This window comes from Oncorhynchus nerka, linkage group LG14, assembly GCF_034236695.1.
Source record: "Oncorhynchus nerka isolate Pitt River linkage group LG14, Oner_Uvic_2.0, whole genome shotgun sequence".
In the NCBI taxonomy this organism is placed as follows: domain Eukaryota; kingdom Metazoa; phylum Chordata; class Actinopteri; order Salmoniformes; family Salmonidae; genus Oncorhynchus; species Oncorhynchus nerka.
In genome coordinates, this window is record NC_088409.1 from 40,580,528 (window position 1) to 40,597,960 (window position 17,433).

The 17,433-nt window shown below is 40.4% G+C and overlaps 2 protein-coding genes across 2 annotated transcripts; both read right to left on the reverse strand.

Moving 5' to 3' along the window:
* Positions 1-2,474: 2,474 nt before the first annotated feature.
* Positions 2,475-5,189, reverse strand: LOC115141057 (induced myeloid leukemia cell differentiation protein Mcl-1 homolog). The gene is made up of 3 exons (XM_029679647.2): positions 4,536-5,189; positions 4,108-4,358; positions 2,475-3,980 (listed from the first exon to the last, which is right to left on the reverse strand). Exons 1-3 carry the CDS (start codon positions 5,017-5,019, stop codon positions 3,864-3,866), a joined length of 852 nt encoding a protein of 283 aa, XP_029535507.1. The 5' UTR covers positions 5,020-5,189; the 3' UTR covers positions 2,475-3,863.
* Positions 5,190-5,644: 455 nt separating this feature from the next.
* LOC115141058 (alpha-endosulfine-like) lies at positions 5,645-17,287 on the reverse strand. Its single transcript, XM_029679648.2, has 3 exons — positions 17,112-17,287; positions 12,302-12,424; positions 5,645-9,899 (listed from the first exon to the last, which is right to left on the reverse strand). The coding sequence occupies exons 1-3, from the start codon at positions 17,163-17,165 to the stop codon at positions 9,729-9,731; spliced, it is 348 nt and encodes a 115-aa protein (XP_029535508.1). The 5' UTR covers positions 17,166-17,287; the 3' UTR covers positions 5,645-9,728.
* Between the last annotated feature and the right edge of the window lie 146 nt (positions 17,288-17,433).

Here is a 17,433-nt window from a genome sequence, read left to right on the forward strand (position 1 = left end):
GTTTTGTGGGTTGTTTTTCAAATTGGCATGTTTTGTTTCTAAATGTCTGCGCAAGAGTGAAGGTTTCATCGAGTTGTGAGTTATGTGCAAAAGTACTAACACACTGTGGCTGAGGAAAGACACTACTCCCAATATAAGTGAACCCCAAATCAATGAAGTTCTCATCATATTTGCACCTCTACAATGGTCCAACGTCCCAACAGGTTTGGTGCTTTCCCGGGTAAGGGGGCAGTAGCGCATTAGATTCACAACTGTCAGTGTCCTTGCTAGCTGGGCTAACAACAAATGTAGAATTACTGATGCTAGCATTGGATTTTATTTTTTTATTTTTACCTTTATTTAACCAGGCAAGTCAGTTAAGAACAAATTCTTATTTTCAATGACGGCCTAGGAACAGCGGGTTAACTGCCTGTTCAGGGGCAGAACGACAGACCTTGTCAGCTCGGGGGTTTGAACTTGCAACCTTCCGATTACTAGTCCAACGCTCTAACCACTAGGCTACCCTGCCGATGTGCTTCCGGAGTCTCCTCTTCACTGTTGACGTTGAGACTGGTGTTTTGCGGGTACTATTTAATGACGCTGCCAGTTGAGGACTTGTGAGGCGTCTGTATCTTAAACTAGACACTAATGTACTTGCACTCTTGCTCAGTTGTGCACTGGGGACTCCCACTCCTCTTTCTATTCTTGTTAGAGCCAGTTTGTGCTGTTCTGTGAAGGGAGTAGTACACAGCATTGTACCAGATCTTCAGTTTCTTACATGGAATAGCCTTCATTTATCAGAACAAGAATAGACTGACAAGTTTCAGAAGTTATTTGCTTCTGGCCATTTTGAGTCTGTAATCAAACCCATTAATGCTCCAGATACTCAACTAGTCTAAAGACCAGTTTTATTGCTTCTTTAAATCAGCATAACAGTTTCAGCTGTGCTAATTTAATTGCAAAAGGTTTCCTAATGATCAATTAGCCTTTTAAAATGATACACTTGGATTAGCTAACACAACGTGCCATTGGAACACAGGAGTGATGGTTGCTGATAATGGGCCTCTGTACACCTATGTAGATATTCCATTAAAAATCAGCTGTTTCCAGCTACAATAGTCATTTACAAAATGAACAATGTCTACACTGTATTTCTGATCAATTTGCTGTTATTTTAATGGACAAAAGTGCTTTTCTTTCAAAAACAAGAATATTTAAGTGACCCCAAACTTTTGAACAGTTGTTTGTGTGTATATATACACAAACACTTGTTTTTTGTTAATGTGAATCACATTTGTATTTGGCATACCACGGACAGCATTGAGCATACATACCCCAGTTTGGGAATACCTGCTCTAGCATATTGTTGTTTCCATACCACCTTTCATTACCAAAGAAAATCCTCTTTATCCGAAGTATGGCATGCTCTGAGACAGGTAATGTGAATTTGATCCAAGATTAGCCTAGGTGAGACTAGTGAGTCTTCTACAGTGTAGTCATGTCATCTTCTCATTGACAACCTCATAAATTACACATTTTACATTTGGAAAACTGTTCTTGAGACAGAGTGCAAACACAAAAGTGAACTCTCATTTCCCCTCAACTTGCATCACTACGCTCTGGGATATCTCCAACTTCCCTTGGGTCCAGCAGAGGTCAAACAATACCTGCTCTGTGGCTGATTTCCATAGCTGTCTAAAAGCATGCCTGATTAGATAGGCCAGCAATGTGCAATGCTTCCTTTCGCCATGAGCCCCCCCCCCTCGCTCCAGTTCTCCTCCTTAAGCTTTAGGTGAAAGCCTCAGCTACAATAACCAGTCTGGTTCTGACCGTTCTACATGTATACACTATCAGTGACGGACATATGCAAAGAAAGAACAGGGGTAATTTCCAGGCTGTCGCTCAGTCATTTTATGGCCTATGTGCAAGAGGATTTCAATGACGTAATTTTATTTTGCATATCATTAAATTAATTGAGACTGGATGCATTACATCTTGTGGCACTCGGTGATAAAATACTGCTTTGGTATCAGACATGATTAAATATGCAGAAGAAACTCAAGTTGGTAAATTAGTGTGAGCAACAAAGGATGTGGGTAATATTTGCTTCAACTGTTGCAAAGCTATGATTGTGGCGCAGACAGAGCTGTCGGATGCATTATGCGGAAAAATCTCAAACTTAATAGCTAAAAAGGTGGTCACTGACGTTATGCAACATTGTAAAACATCTTTGGACTGCTGTTAACTTATTCTATTGACAACTCAGAGGTTGAGGCACCCAAGAGGTTCTGGTGGACTTAGTTTATTAAACTATGTTTCTGACAACTGAGGCTGCAGCTGAAGTGATACCGTGGCGAGCCTATGACACACATATAGGCGTGGTTACCACAGAAGTTTAATTTCTAGGAAATAACCTCACGGTGCATGTTCGGGGATGTGGTGTGAATAAACACACTTAACTGTGTGTGTGTAGATGACTATGTACAACACAGGAATTCATTTGTGTATGGGTTTACTTTTCAGCACCAGAAACTAGCACAGTGCAAAATCTCCCTCCCTTCCGAGAAGTAGTCTCAAAAGTTCACAGCAGGTTAACAGTCAAGCTTCTGCTTTGAGACAATTGCAGCCACAAAGTGAATAAAGTCACATCCTTTATTCATTGCAGTCACAAAAGTGAATAAAGTTGCATGATTGTATCCTTTAAATCATTTAACTTCAGGAGATTACAAGAATTTGCCAGCAAGATACATCAGGAGGGTTAGTGCTAGTTCGTTGGGTGGAACTGTGGTACACGTTCACTGTCCAGATGATCTTGCCTCTATTGAACCAATGCCAGATACCATGTACAATCTTTATGCTCCTATTTAAAACATATACCTGCGAGCACATTTCATTTACATGGATATCATTTGGAAATGAAACACTTCAAATAGAAATCAGCATAGTCTTGAGAATGGAATTTTCAATTGACTTTCAAACAGGTCCCCCCTTCCCCCTCCCAGTAAAGCCTAGTGCAACAGTCACAAAATTTCATTAACCAGGAAGTCACATTGCAACCACACAAATGCATTGCCAGGCAAGACTGGAAAATCTACCCCAAGGAACAGGAATACGGACTTATGAATGTGGTGTAGGAGAGCTAGGGGCTTTATGACATACACGCATGTCATAAAGACACCAAGGCAATTAATTGCATATAAAATAAAGCCTTTCTGCTGTAAGCACTTTCCATTTTCAATGCCCAATAACCTGGGTATACCTTCTTAGTTGAATTCTAAGGCCCTCGGTGGTCAGTTCAATGCAGGTTCTGCCTTTCTTACACCAATCCCTGTATGTACATGTATGACTAATATCACAAGGACTAGAAACAAGTCATTTGAGCCAAATTTATGGTTAGAGGCAGAACTTTGCCATTGTGAATTATAGCTATTAGCTAGTGCTTTTCCATCTTGATTACTTAAAAAGAGAATTGACAGTTTGCAGATGAATTAACTGTGTACGAGTCTAAATTCAACTATACATTTATTACAAAAATAAAATGTCTGTACTTTTTACATTAAATAAAAGCGCCATTTAACAAGTCCATTAGATTTAAGAAGTCAGATGAATATATTTGGAGACTGTTACCAAATATCCTCAAATGACCACAAACAAAAAAGGCACCAAAATGTTGATGCGGGAAAAAAGCAAACTTGAGCTTGACACCAAAGCACCGTCCCAATTCAGTCCTTCACTATAATCCAACAGACTGACCCTCTTCTTTGACTAAGCAGGACATCACTGGGTACTCATTCCAACCATGGTGCTATCAAGGATTTCAGAGAACGTGCGGGCATAGTCCATTTTCTTCGTTGAAAAAAAGTAACAGGTAAGTATTGTTCAATTCACCTGATCAACATGGCAAGTGTTGCCCCAATCCCAGCAACTCCAGCAAAGGCTAGGAGGGTGTTCCTTACCGAGGACTCAGGATCTTGAACATGAAAGAACTCTACAAATCCATTCTGCGAGGGAGACAAAAGGCAAAGTTTGGTTCATGATTAGCTATTGAACAAGTAAACTAAATAAGATTAACTATCCTCAGATTAGCTCACATTTTCAAATGACTAATGGAACACATAGATGACTCACCCAAGCATTGTTTTTGACCAGCCAGTCCCTTTGGTCAGAGAGGAGGTATGTGGCAATCTCTTGGCCCACCAAATCAACGCAGTGTCCCCTGCCACTCTCCTTCAGGTGCTGGCTCACCACTGCGCCAAATGCCACCAGGCTGGCGATGCGACCCCAGTTCGTGATCCCATCACTGAACATGGTCTTGGCCACAGAATTGACGACGCTCATGTCATCGCATCGATCATCCAAGTCAAGTTTGACGACCATACCTAAAAATACATTTAAAATCTAGGTCTGAGTAAAACTAACTAAACATATTACTGATAATATTGCTATGCTATTAATCAAGTTAGCGCATGATGAGCTCAGTACCACTGTTAAACAGAAAATTAGGATATACAGTACCTTAAGGATCTATAGAGATCCTTAACTGTAAATCTACGTACCATTGTATGCATATCGGTGCTTTGCTATTACGTCCTCCACCACTCGCTTCATGGTCGTAAGAGGCTTGCTTTGCTTCCATCGAGGCTGAGACAGTCCTGTGTAGTCCCCCAAAAAAATCTCAATGAGTTGTCTGGTATCATGTTCCAATACTTCATCGCCCGATGGACAATTCGATAGTTCAGGCCCACATTCTGACGCCATCTGAGGAGTGCAGGGCAAAGAAGCGTCATTGTTGCTTCGGTCTGACAAATGATTATCGAGGACGTTGCTTTTCACGACATTCACTCCTAACGTCGTGGGTCGTGGTGGAGTATCGCCGGTCCCATTTCCCATGTCCACTTTAGACTTTGGTGACGCCCCAGCACCTACGGCCCCGTCGAAATAGTACAAAGGGCTAGCATCATCAGCTAGGTACGAAGATCCTCCATTTTGAAAATGCAACATCGTAGTTGTGGCTCGTGCAATCGACTTCGACAGACTCATCTTGGCTTAACGTTTAGATAAAGAAACAAGCGTTTGATAAATAAATAAAATATACACTTCTAACTGTTATTTTACGAAAAGCTAGCAGTTAGCTACTTTGTTACTCAAAATCACCCATCGTTGGCTGCTAACTACAACAGTGAGTCTGGTGCGGAAATGACCAACCTTTTGTCGTGTAATGTTTGAAAAGACAAGTGGGAGGGACTTCGACTGCCTATCCCATTGGGCCCCCTCTTCCTTGAATTAGCTTTACAAATATATCTATATGTTTTTCCAATAACATTCAGATAAAAACATCCACGAAGAGAGGATATAAAAATGCATTCTCTCTGCATTGAACGGTACAGATAAATGAATTTTACGTTTTGATTGGCTGGGGAGTGTACACTTTGCTATATCCCTTCAGAGACCGTTGATAAATAGTTAATGCGGAATTCTGCTGTCCCCTGGTGGCCAATGACGGATTGTGATCATATACTTTGTATGGAACTTATCAACATATAAAGTGGAGGTATCCTGACCTGTGTAGCTAGAGAAAGTGTGTTGTGGTTATTGGTTTCTGTTGTAAACAGGACTGGTGATCAAATCAATAATGTGAGAAGAACATTGAACATACAACAAGTAATTGATATTAATGTAAAAGTTTATTTCAAATACTGACAAATTCACTCCATTACTTCCACACAACTGAAACATTATTAGTACTCATGTACTTTCAAATTTCTTAAAATCAATATTTTGTTCTGTCTCCAGCTCCACAATCAGCATATCCTTATGTAAACCCCCAGTTATTGGGAGCAAGGGTGCTCCATATATCCCTGCAGTTATCTTGGGCCAGGATAAACTTTTGTTGTAGTTATGCAGTGAGTAAGATAATGTTAAAACATCTTTACTGTATGCTAAACAAAAACAGGTTAGGTAAGCAGCACAAGGTACTTTAGAGCACACAGTCATTTTCACTTGTTTACATTCTGGCACATACTTATCATAGTTGAACAGGAGACATGGTATTTTAACATACCCTCCTACAGTTGAAGTCAGAAGTTTACATACACTAAGTTGACTGTGCCTTTAAACAGTTTGGAAAATCCCAGAAAATTATGTCATGGCTTTAGAAGCTTCTGATATGCTAATTGACATAATTTGAGTCAATTGGAGGTGTCACTGTGGATGTACTTCAAACGCAGTGCCTCTTTGCTTGACATCATGGGAAAATCAAAAGAAATCAGCCAAGACCTCAGAAAAAACAATTCTAGACCTCAAGTCTAGTTCATCCTTGGGAGCAATTTCCAAATGCCTGAAGGTACCACGTTCATCTGTACAAACAATAGTACGCAAGTATAAACACCATGGGACCACGCAGCCGTCATACCGCTCAGGAAGGAGACGCGTTCTGTCTCCTAGAGATGAATGTACTTTGGTGCGAGAAGTGCAAATCAATCCCAGAAGAGCATCAAAGGACCTTGTGAAGATGCTGGAGGAAACAGGTACAAAATTATCTATATCCACAGTAAAATGAGTCCTATATCGACATAACTTGAAAGGCCGCTCAACAAGGAAGAAGCCACTGCTCCAAAACTGTCATAAAAAAGCCAGACTACTGTTTGCAACTGCACATGGGGACAAAGATTGTACTTTTTGGAGAAATGTCCTCTGGTCTGATGAAACAAAAATAGAACTGTTTGGCCATAATGACCGTCGTTATGTCTGGAGGAAAAAGGGGGAGACTTGCAAGCCGATGAACACTATCCCAACCATGAATCACTGGGGTGGCAGCATCATGTTGTGGGGGTGCTTTGCTGCAGGGGGGACTGGTGCACTTCACAAAATAGATTGCATCACGAGGAAGAAAAATTGTGGATATATTGAAGCAACATCTCAAGACATCAGTCAGGAAGTTAAACTTGGTCGCAAATGGGTCTTCCAAATGGACAATGACCCAAAGCATGCCTCCAAAGTTGTGGCAAAATGGCTTAGGGACAACAAAGTCAAGATATTGGAGTGGCCATCACAAAGCCCTGACCTCAAACCTATAGAACATTTGTGGGCAGAACTGAAAAAGCGTGTGCGAGCAAGGAGGCCTACAAACTAGACTTCGTTACACCAGCTCTGTCAGGAGGAATGGGCCAAAATTCACCCAAATTATTGTGGGAAGCTTGTGGAAGGCTACCCAAAACATTTGAACCAAGTTAAAACAATTTAAAGGCAATGCCACCAAATACTAATTGAGTGTGTAAACAAATAAATAATTCTCTCTACTATTATTCTGACATTTCACATTCTTAAAATAAAGTGGTGATCCTAATTGACCTACGACAGGGATTTGTTTTACTGGGATTAAATGTCAGGAATTGTGAAAAACTGAGGTTAAATGTATTTGGCTAACGTGTATGTAAACTTCCGACTTCACCTGTATATCTCTCATTACATTGCTCCATACAAAGCCAGACAGTGCACAAAAACTTAGAGAGGAATTCTTGATTGCGGTTGTTTCAACAACCTTCATTTCAGCATATCCAATTATATTATTTGACACTTTAATAAGCTACAAATAATTAGGATTCTGCACGGTCTTTCTGTTCAAATTCAAGTAACATGTTGGTGTCAATTAAATTTCAACTCCAGCTGGCCAGTTCCCAAAATGGATTGCATTGATCTTGGGTAGAATTTCAATTCATATCCTAATTGAAATGGAATTATACTCCCAAACCTGGAGTGGTTAGTGAGTCTCCCATTAGCAGACATTCATGGTAGGAGTGGGTCCGATTGTTTGAATCCTAGGACAGGCGTTCTTTATTAGGGTAATATCTCAGTTTAAAAGATTTGTCATCGACTGAATCAGCAGCATTTACACACATTCATATTAATGTCTCTGTAGTGTAAAAAATAATATATAAAGCTTACGTAGTGTATTCAATGACAGGAGAAAGGAAACATTGGAATCAGAGAACTACAAGTAGTGAAATCAGAAAGAAAAAAAACCTCAACACCCAAAAGCCCATTTACACCCACTGGGACAGAGAACAGTAGCACATTCATACTAACCCAGACAAGCACACTCAATGCCAATTAGACACAGGGAATATTCAAAAGGTGCCAAGATCGGAGTGATCAAGTGTGTATTGTGTGATAGGACAACTCATTCAGGTGATAACATAGCCTACAACCTCTGACCTTTAAACCAGAGTACAAGCATTTTACTTTTGTATGAGTTAACTATTTGGCAAGTTGTACCATACCAACAGGTATGAGCAGGGTCAACTAAGTCCACACTCACACTTTGCTGCCCCCCCCTCTGTCATAAAATCCCTTCCCTTTGACATGCGTCAAGTGAGCATATCTCTAAAACACGCTGTGTCCCAGTTAGGTCTGTGTGAGCCAGGGGCCAGTCAGGGGGCCAGTTTAGCCGGTGGTCGACTGTTTACCCCATTACTGACGTCACAGCTTTTTATATTGTCATTATGTAAGGCTATATGCTTTAGCAGTACACTGGGAGGCTCCTACTATGTTGAATTTTAAGGAGAGACCGAGGAGAGGTTTAGCAACTAATGTAATTGGGAACTAGTTTCTCAACAGGAACTGCCATTAACAGTGAAAACAGCCAGATTGTAGTAAATGGCTAATACGTGACAATGAACAAACAACCCTTTATGAAGACACAAATCATACCAAATGTCAATTTTCTCAACACAATACAGAAATATACACTGAATTGATCCCCTACCAATCATTTAGGCTTTTTGAGGTGATGTAACAGACACAGAACTGAGATTTAACTTGAATATTAAACAGTTGCTTCTTTTCCCAGCCTTAAAAATGATATATGGGTATTCAGTTTGCTCTGCCATTGCTTTCGCCATGGGCAGCCTACAGACAGATTGTGTGGATTGTCAGGACATTGAGAGGGAAGGAAGGTGTGGAGAGTGACCATGGACATTCCAGGGCTCCATGTGGTTGCTTGCTACTTCCTGTCAGTCGTCTAACCCCTCCAGATTTGCACATTTCGTTACATGTTACAATCATGCAGCATATTTAAAAAAAAAAAAAAAGAAGAGCAACAGGGAGTCAAGAATTAAAGCGACATGAGCAGAAAATGTGCAGTTTCATATCTGTTCATTCAGGTCAGCATGGACGACCTTGGATTTTTGTTTGACAGAACATGAGATAAAGGAAACCACAAATCAGTTTCCACTTTTCCCTCTGATTTACCGCTCCCTTCCTTTGGATGCTTCACCATGGTTCCCTTCCCTCCCAGATTTGGTGTGCAAGCAAAATACGCTACCCCCAGCTTTGACGAGAACACAACATCGAAAAATGTGGAGCGATCATGGTTCCCAACTCCCTCGTCAACAACATATTTTGGTGTCATTCGGGATGCAAAAACGTACTGTACATAATACAAAGTGCATTAAACTCAGCCTCCCTGATGGCACATCTACTTTATGTACCTCTGAACACCAAACCAAGACATAAGGGAGGCGGTAGAGCAGAGTGCGCAGAGGGCAGAGCTGTGTGGAGAGATGGTAGAAAAGGTCCCAGCTCACCTCCCCTCCCCACCATACCCATATACAAGCAATATGTACTGACTTTCACAGCTCTCCCCAATATGTTAAAGCCAAGTGGAGCCTGGAGATGACTAGGGGGGGAACATTGTTGGGGAACAGGTGAGGAACATTAGCTGGGGGCCTGGTGGATGGGTGGAGGCTAGGCTAGCCTGCTAGTTTGCTGGTCACCAAGGAGGACCTCCTCTGGGGCAGGTCCTGTGGTGTGGGAATGTGATCCCCTGTGACGAGGTTCTTGTCGGGGCCTGCCACGGGCAGCTGTTTGTTCTTCATTTTGGCCTTGGCCATGTTGTAGTCACCTGAGTCAAAGTATTTTTGCTAGGTGGGGGCAAGAAAAAGGGAATTCAATTCAGGTTGTCTTGAGTAGTTCTGCTAGTTAAAATTAATATAGGCAGGTTCATTGACGCTGGTTTATTCAACAAAAGCAATGTCGCAAAAAAAGAAATTGCGACGTGTCATGGAAATGGCAGAAATGTTCTAAAGATCTTCAATTTTTATTCATTTGACAGGGGTGGATTTTCTTTTGTCTAACTTTATTTCGACAAATGGAAACAATGTTTTTGGAATAAATGTAGTTTCAGTGGCAAGAAAAAGTAGGTGAACCCTTTGGAAATACCTGGATTTCTGCATAAAATTTGACCTTCATCTAGGTCACACCAATAGACAAACAGTCTGCTTAAACTAATAACACACAAACAATTATACGTTTTCATGTCTTTATTGAACACACCATGTAAACATTCACGGTGCAGGGTGGAAAAAGTATTTGAACCCTTGGATTTAATAACTGGTTGACCCTTCTTTGGCAGCAATAACCTCAACCAAACGTTTTCTGTAGTAGCGGATCAGAACTGCACAACAGTCAGGAGGAATTTTGTACCATCCCTCTTTACAAAACTGTTTCAGTTGATCAATATATCTTGGGATGTCTGGTGTAAACTGCTATCTTGAGGTCATGCCACAGCATTTCAATTGGGTTGAGGTCAGGACTCTGACTGGGCCACTCCAGAAGGCCTATTTTCTTCTGTTGAAGCCATTCTGTTAATTTACTTTGGTTTTTTGGGTCGTTGTCCTGTTGCGTCACCCAACTTTTGAGCTTCAATTTGCAGACAAATAGCCTAACATCCCCTGCAAAATGTCTTGATAAACTTGGAAATTCATTTCTGTCCAAGATAGCAAGCTGTCTAGGCCCTGAGGCAGCAAAGCAGCCCCAAACCACGATGCTCCCTCCACCATACTTTACAGTTGGGATGAGGTTTGGATGTTGGTGTGCTGTGCCTTTTTTTTCTCTCCACACAGTGGTGTGTGTTCCTTCCAAACAACTCAACTGTAGTTTCATCTGTCCACTGAATATTTTGCCAGTAGCGCTGTGGAACATCCACATTTGCAGACTTCAGACGTGCAGCAATGGTTTTTTTGGACAGCAGCGTCTTCTTCCGTGGTGCCCTCCCACGAACACCATTCTTGTTTCGTGTTTTACGTATCATAGACTCGTCAACAGAGATGTTAGCATGTTCCAGAGATTTCTATAAGTCTTTAGCTGACACTAGGATTATTCTTAACCCACGTTGAGCATTCTGCGCTGTGTTCTTGCAGTCATCTTTGCAGGACGGCCACTCCTAGGGAGAGTAGCAAGAGCACTGAACTTTCTCCATTTATAGACAATTTGCCTTACCGTGGACATCAAGGTGTTTAGAGAAACTTTTAGCATAGGGAGGGGTTCACATACTTTTTCCAACCTACACTGAATGTTTAAATTATGTATTCAATATATACAAGAAAAATACAATAATTTGTGTGTTATTAGTTTAAGCACACTATGTTTGCCTATTGTTGTGACTTAGATGAAGATCAGATCAAATTTGATGACCAATTAATGTAGATATCCAGGTAATTCCAAAGGGTTCACATACAGTAGCAAGAAAAAGTATGTCACAAGTAACGATAAAGCTCCACTACACATTTTAATTCTAAATGCCTACTGCTTGCAAAATCATTTTTTTTCAACTATAAAATAATGTTTCTTTGCAGGACAAGGATTGTCCTGACTTTCAAGAATGCCTAAATTGCTTCGCCTTGCTTTTCTGGATGCAAGTTTCCATATCCAATTATTTCAGCTCTACAGGAGTGCAAGTTTCACCATGGTGATACATTGGCACATGATAATTATTATAATATGGAAATATTAGTAAATTATTGCATTCTATACATGACTTTCGCTGGCTATACCAGAGACATCAAAACGATGTGTGGGAGGGCATAGAGGCTGTCGCCAATTTATTACTGCACATTTTGCCTAAATGGGTAATGAAACACTTCAACCATTATTGTTATTCGACACTGTAGATTTTTGCTAAAAAAAGATATAATTTTTTAAGTGCGAGGTCATTAAGTCCAGCTGTATTTATTGACACAAGATAATTAAACGTAAAGTTAAATCTCTATTCTTTGTGAACTTTCTAAAATGTTGACAAATTTTTTTTAAAGTTTCTGGACAAGTTAATTGAAACATCGCTACTGCCACAGACATACCAAGGCAATCTCAGATCCTCATAAATGCAGAACGCATTGAAATGTCTTAAAGAGGAGTATTCGAAGCCTATGCGATTTCCTAGTCAAGTGGTCAACAAGGGTGTGTAGGTGTTTGTTCCAGCCTCACTAACATGCTGAATCAAAAGCATATATTATCTGTGGCTCTCCAGGAGAAGGGTTCCACCTACCCCTTTCTGTAGCCTCTTCATGAGGAAGTCGGAGCCTCCAGGCTTTTGGCCCAGGCCGGGGTACTTGGCCTTCAGCTTGACCTCTTCACCCTTCACAAGGTTGGCATTCTTTTCCTGAGAGTCCTGTCCAGACAAAGAAAACATTTCGATGTGCCGTCATATGGGTGCTACTTGCTATGTGCAAGGAATTTAGCTAAAGAGGGGAAACATCTAAACAATAGGCTTATGTAGCCTACGCCTATATATCCTTCATCATAATGTCAGCCATGATGCGCAGAGAAGAACAAGCATAGGCTTTTAAAAATAGACATTCTCCATTTAACTGTCCTGATGCCTAGTCACCATACCCCTACAATTATCTACCTCCATTCCTCCAGTATCCCTGCACATTGTAAATATGGTACTGGAACTGACTGACCCTGTATATAGAATGCTTACTTACTTTCGTGTTATTCTTATTTCTATTTCTTGTGTGTTTATGTTGTACCTTGTGTTGTTTTTAGTATTACATTGTTATTGATTACTGCATTGTTGGGTTCAGAAGTTGCAAGAAGGACATTTCACTGTACTTGTGGCATTAAAACTTGAAACTAATAAGGTTATAAGATGGTCTGATGATGACAAAACAACAAGATTACTGGGCTGGCACTGTGCACTTCAGAAAGGATTGCATCTGAATCATATAGCCTAACCCTACTCATATTCAGCTGTGAAGTGGGCTAACGCCATGAAAATGACTTGAGGGAGTTGAAGCGTCTTCATAGTATGAGTCACACTCTGCATGCTCTCCTGCAACACTCCCTCTCACCCCCTCATGGTTGCCTGCGATAAACAACTCACTCAGAAGACGAGTGTTATGATTGAGTAAGAATTAAGTGACTAAAAAGCAGCTTCACATCCATTATTTCCCCATATCTTACACACTTTTCCTCAGCTAACGTAGATAAAACAGCATTGTTATCCGTTTCCCCATCCCTGACATGTTATTGGTGCCATAAAAACAGATGACTTTATGAAAGGAAAACAGTTTGTCTGCAAATATGTACAAGCCATGGTTATTTATGGTTATGGAGAATATTATACAGAAACAGGCCTTGAGTAATTGCTGACCAAAGTCTAGGTACACAGAGCTTGCAGAGTGGTTCTAGTGTTCACATGACACCTTCATGCTAAAGCTTTTTGTGTAAGCCTATGGTTTTACTGGAGGCAACTCCTGCACTAGACAAACTGGTTTACCCTTTACTGCCAGTGTGGAGTCCATGGACAGATGCCAGTGGAAAGTAGGCTAACAGGACACACCTTGCTATTGCCCACAGTCCAGAGACTCTGGGTAGAAGTCAGCAAAACATGTATTCTCTATTGGGGCAATTCCACAGTAACAGAGTGAAGCTGAGACAGATTTTTCACTTTAAAATGTCAAAACAAAACCCAATGATTACAAAGTTAAACAAACCATACAACTCTATGTACAAGCACTACTTCTAACAATTTCTACAGAAAATGTAGCAATTTCTATTTTATTTTTGTACTTACAGAACAGTGCAGATGCAAAGTTTGGTAACAGAATGACAGCACAAACCATCATTCTGTTTGTATCTGTACTGTTCTTCAAGTAAATGTGTTTTGTAAATTTTTTGTGTGGAAACTGTTAAAAGTAGTCCTTGTGGATGCATGTTTTTTTTTTATTACTGTGCAATCATTGGTTTTTAGTTTGGCATACATTTTCATTGGAAAAATCTGAGTCTCAGCATCACTGTTTAGACATAACTTATCTGGCTAAATAAAGCTAAGAAGACATTGAGAAACCCACAAAACCCTGCAATCGAAGTACAGGAGAATATCTGCCATTCCATGCAGAGGACAGTAAACGCAAAGCTTGCTGGAGCAGGGATATTAGGTGACTCAGGGTAGAGAAGCAGATGAACAGATTCCCTTGCTGATTCACTTGGATCCATTACAAAAACTTAAAAAGTTGCTATATTCAGCCCCAATGAGGGGAAATGCAAGAGTGGACTGGATACTTTTCACACCCTCAAACAGTTCCAAACTGCTAGACCCATAGTAGCTAGCTACCATGAAATGTTATTTTCTCACATGACCAGTTTCGCTTCAAGTCATTGTATCAAAATACCATTGCATTAAAAGCACCCATTATCATCGATAAGACAAAGTATAGCATCAGTACCTTCCCTATACCTGCTAGTCAATGAATATTGATGATATGACCAGTGGGTTTGTCAACAGACCTCTGACCTTCACCAGCATCTACTCAAGATGCTGCCTGTACAAGTGACTTTTCATCAGTTGAAGTTGGAAGTTTACATACACCTGAGCCAAATACATTTCAAATCAGTTTTTACAATTCCTGACATTTAATCCAAGTAGAAATTCCTCATTTTAGGTCAGTTAGGATCACCACTTTATTTTAAGAATGTGAAATGTCAGAATAATAGGAGAGAATGATTTATTTCAACTTTTATTTCTTTCATCACATTCCCAGTGGGTCAAAAGTTTACATACACTCAATTAGTATTTGGTAGCATTCCCTTTAAATTGTTTAACTTGGGTCAAAAGTTTCAGGTAGCCTTCTACAAGCTTCCCACAATAATTTGGGTGGATTTTGGCCCATTCCTCCTGACACTAGCCACTTTAACTATGCCACTTTGTTTACTTTGTCTACATACTCATCTCATATGTATATACTGTACTCGATACCATCTACTGTATGCTGCTCTGTACCATCACTGATTCATATATCCTTATGTACATATTCCTTATCCCCTTACACTGTGTATAAGACAGTAGTTTTGGAATTGTTAGTTAGATTACTTGTTGGTTATCACTGCATTGTCGGAACTAGAAGCACAAGCATTTCGCTACACTCGCATTAACATCTGCTAACCATGTGTATGTGACAAATAAAATTAGATTTGATTTGATTTGACAGAGCTGGTGTAACGAAGTCAGGTTTGTAGGCCTCCTTGTCCGCACATGCTTTTTCAGTTTGGCCCACAAATTCTCAATAGGCTTGAGGTCAGGGCTTTGTGATGGCCACTCCAATACATTGACTTTGTTGTCCCTAAGCCATTTCGCCACAACTTTGGAAACATGCTTTGGGGTCGTTGTACATTTGGAAGAACCATGTGACTAACCTTTAACTACCTGACTGATGCCTTGAGATGTTGCTTCAATATATCCACATAATTTTTCTTCCTCATGATGCAATCTATTTTGTGAAGTGTACCAGTCCCTCCTACGGCAAAGCACCCCCACAACATGATGCTGCCATCCCTGTGCTTCACGGTTGAGATGGTGTTCTTCGGCTTGCAAGCCTCCTCCTACTTTTTCTTCCAAACATAACGATGGTCATTATGGCCAAACAGTTATATTTTTGTTTCATCAGACCAGAGGACATTTCTCCACAAAGTACAATCTTTGTCCCCATGTGCAGTTGCAAACTGTAGTCTGGCTTTTTTATGGCGGTTTTGGAGCAGTGGCTTCTTCCTTGCTGAGCCGCCTTTCAAGTTATGTCGATATAGGACTCATTTTACTGTGGATATAGATACTTTTGTACCAGTTTCATCCAGGTCCTTTGCTGTTGTTCTGGGATTGATTTGCACTTCTCGCACCAAAGTACGTTCATCTCTAGGAGACAGAACGCATCTCCTTCCTGAGTGGTATTACGGCTGCGTGGTCCCATGGTGTTTATACTTGCGTACTATTGTTGTTTGTACAGATGAACGTAGTACCTTCAGGCATTTGGAAATTGCTCCCAAGGATGAACCAGACTTGTGGAGGTCTACAATGTTCTTTTCTGAGGTCTTAGATGATTTATTTTGATTTTCCCATGATGTCAAGCAAAGAGGCACTGAAGTTTGAAGGAAGGCCTTGAAATACATCCACAGGTACACCTCCAATAGGCTAATTTACATAATTTGAGTCAATCAGAAGCTTCTAAATCAATGACATCATTTTCTGGAATGTTCCAAGCTGTTTTAAAGGCACAGTCAACTTAGTGTATGTAAACTTCTGACCCACTGGAATTGTGATACAGTGAATTATAAGTGAAAACATAGGTCTGTAAACAATTGTTGGAAAAATGACTTGTGTCATGCACAAAGTAAATGTCCTCACAGACTTGCAAAAACTATGGTTTGTTAACAAAACATTTGGTTGAAAAATGAGTTTTAATGACTCCAACCTAAGTGCATGTAAACTTCCGACTTCAACTGTATATATAGCTACGCCTAATATCAGTGCAACACTGCAAATAACATTCACAAAGCATAGGGGACTGAAAACGAGTATGAATCAATAGATCTAGCTTATACATCATTAAAGCTTTGTGTGACTGATCCGCTAGCATGTAAGTAACTGTGATGATTGACCCTGGTTTCCATTGAAACACAGATTTCAAAGGTTAGGCTATAGTAGTATTGTTTGTATTTGTCTCGAAAGCCGGAAGACTCAACCTCAACTACTGCAGTGTCAGGATAGACCAATACGGCCCAGGCATATTTTATAACCTATGGACCAGCGAGCCACAATGGCACAAGGGAAAACGGAACAAATAACTCAATAATACAGTACCTACGTTATTATTGATTATCGGGAGACACGTAAATCTTACTCAATACCTTTCCAAAACATTTATACACACTGTCATTGTTGGTAAACGAGAAGTTTACAGGTTTGATGAAAAGCTAACTAGCTAGCTATCAAATCAAACACTTTACTTGTAACGCGTTACAACGAGCTAGCGTTATAGTTAGCTTTCCAACTCTATATAGTGTCATGATATTAAACCCACCTGTTTTTCATCCTCATATTCCATCGGAGTATCTGATAGATTTTCGGACGACATTACGCAGCTATAATGGACTAGAAGTCCGATTTGCTTGAAAACGCAGGTTAGAATGTATGCAGGGGTGCTCCTCTAGCTTCCATAAAATCTAACCTGCCTCTTGTGAACAAGGCTCCTCGACACAAAAAAAAGCTAAATAATTTGTGACGCCGTCGTGTGGGATTGCCATTTGTGACATACACATACAGTAACCAATGGTATAAGGAAACACGTTGTATTAGATACCAGGAGAGCCAATGAAATGCTACTAATCATAGAGAAATGCGGA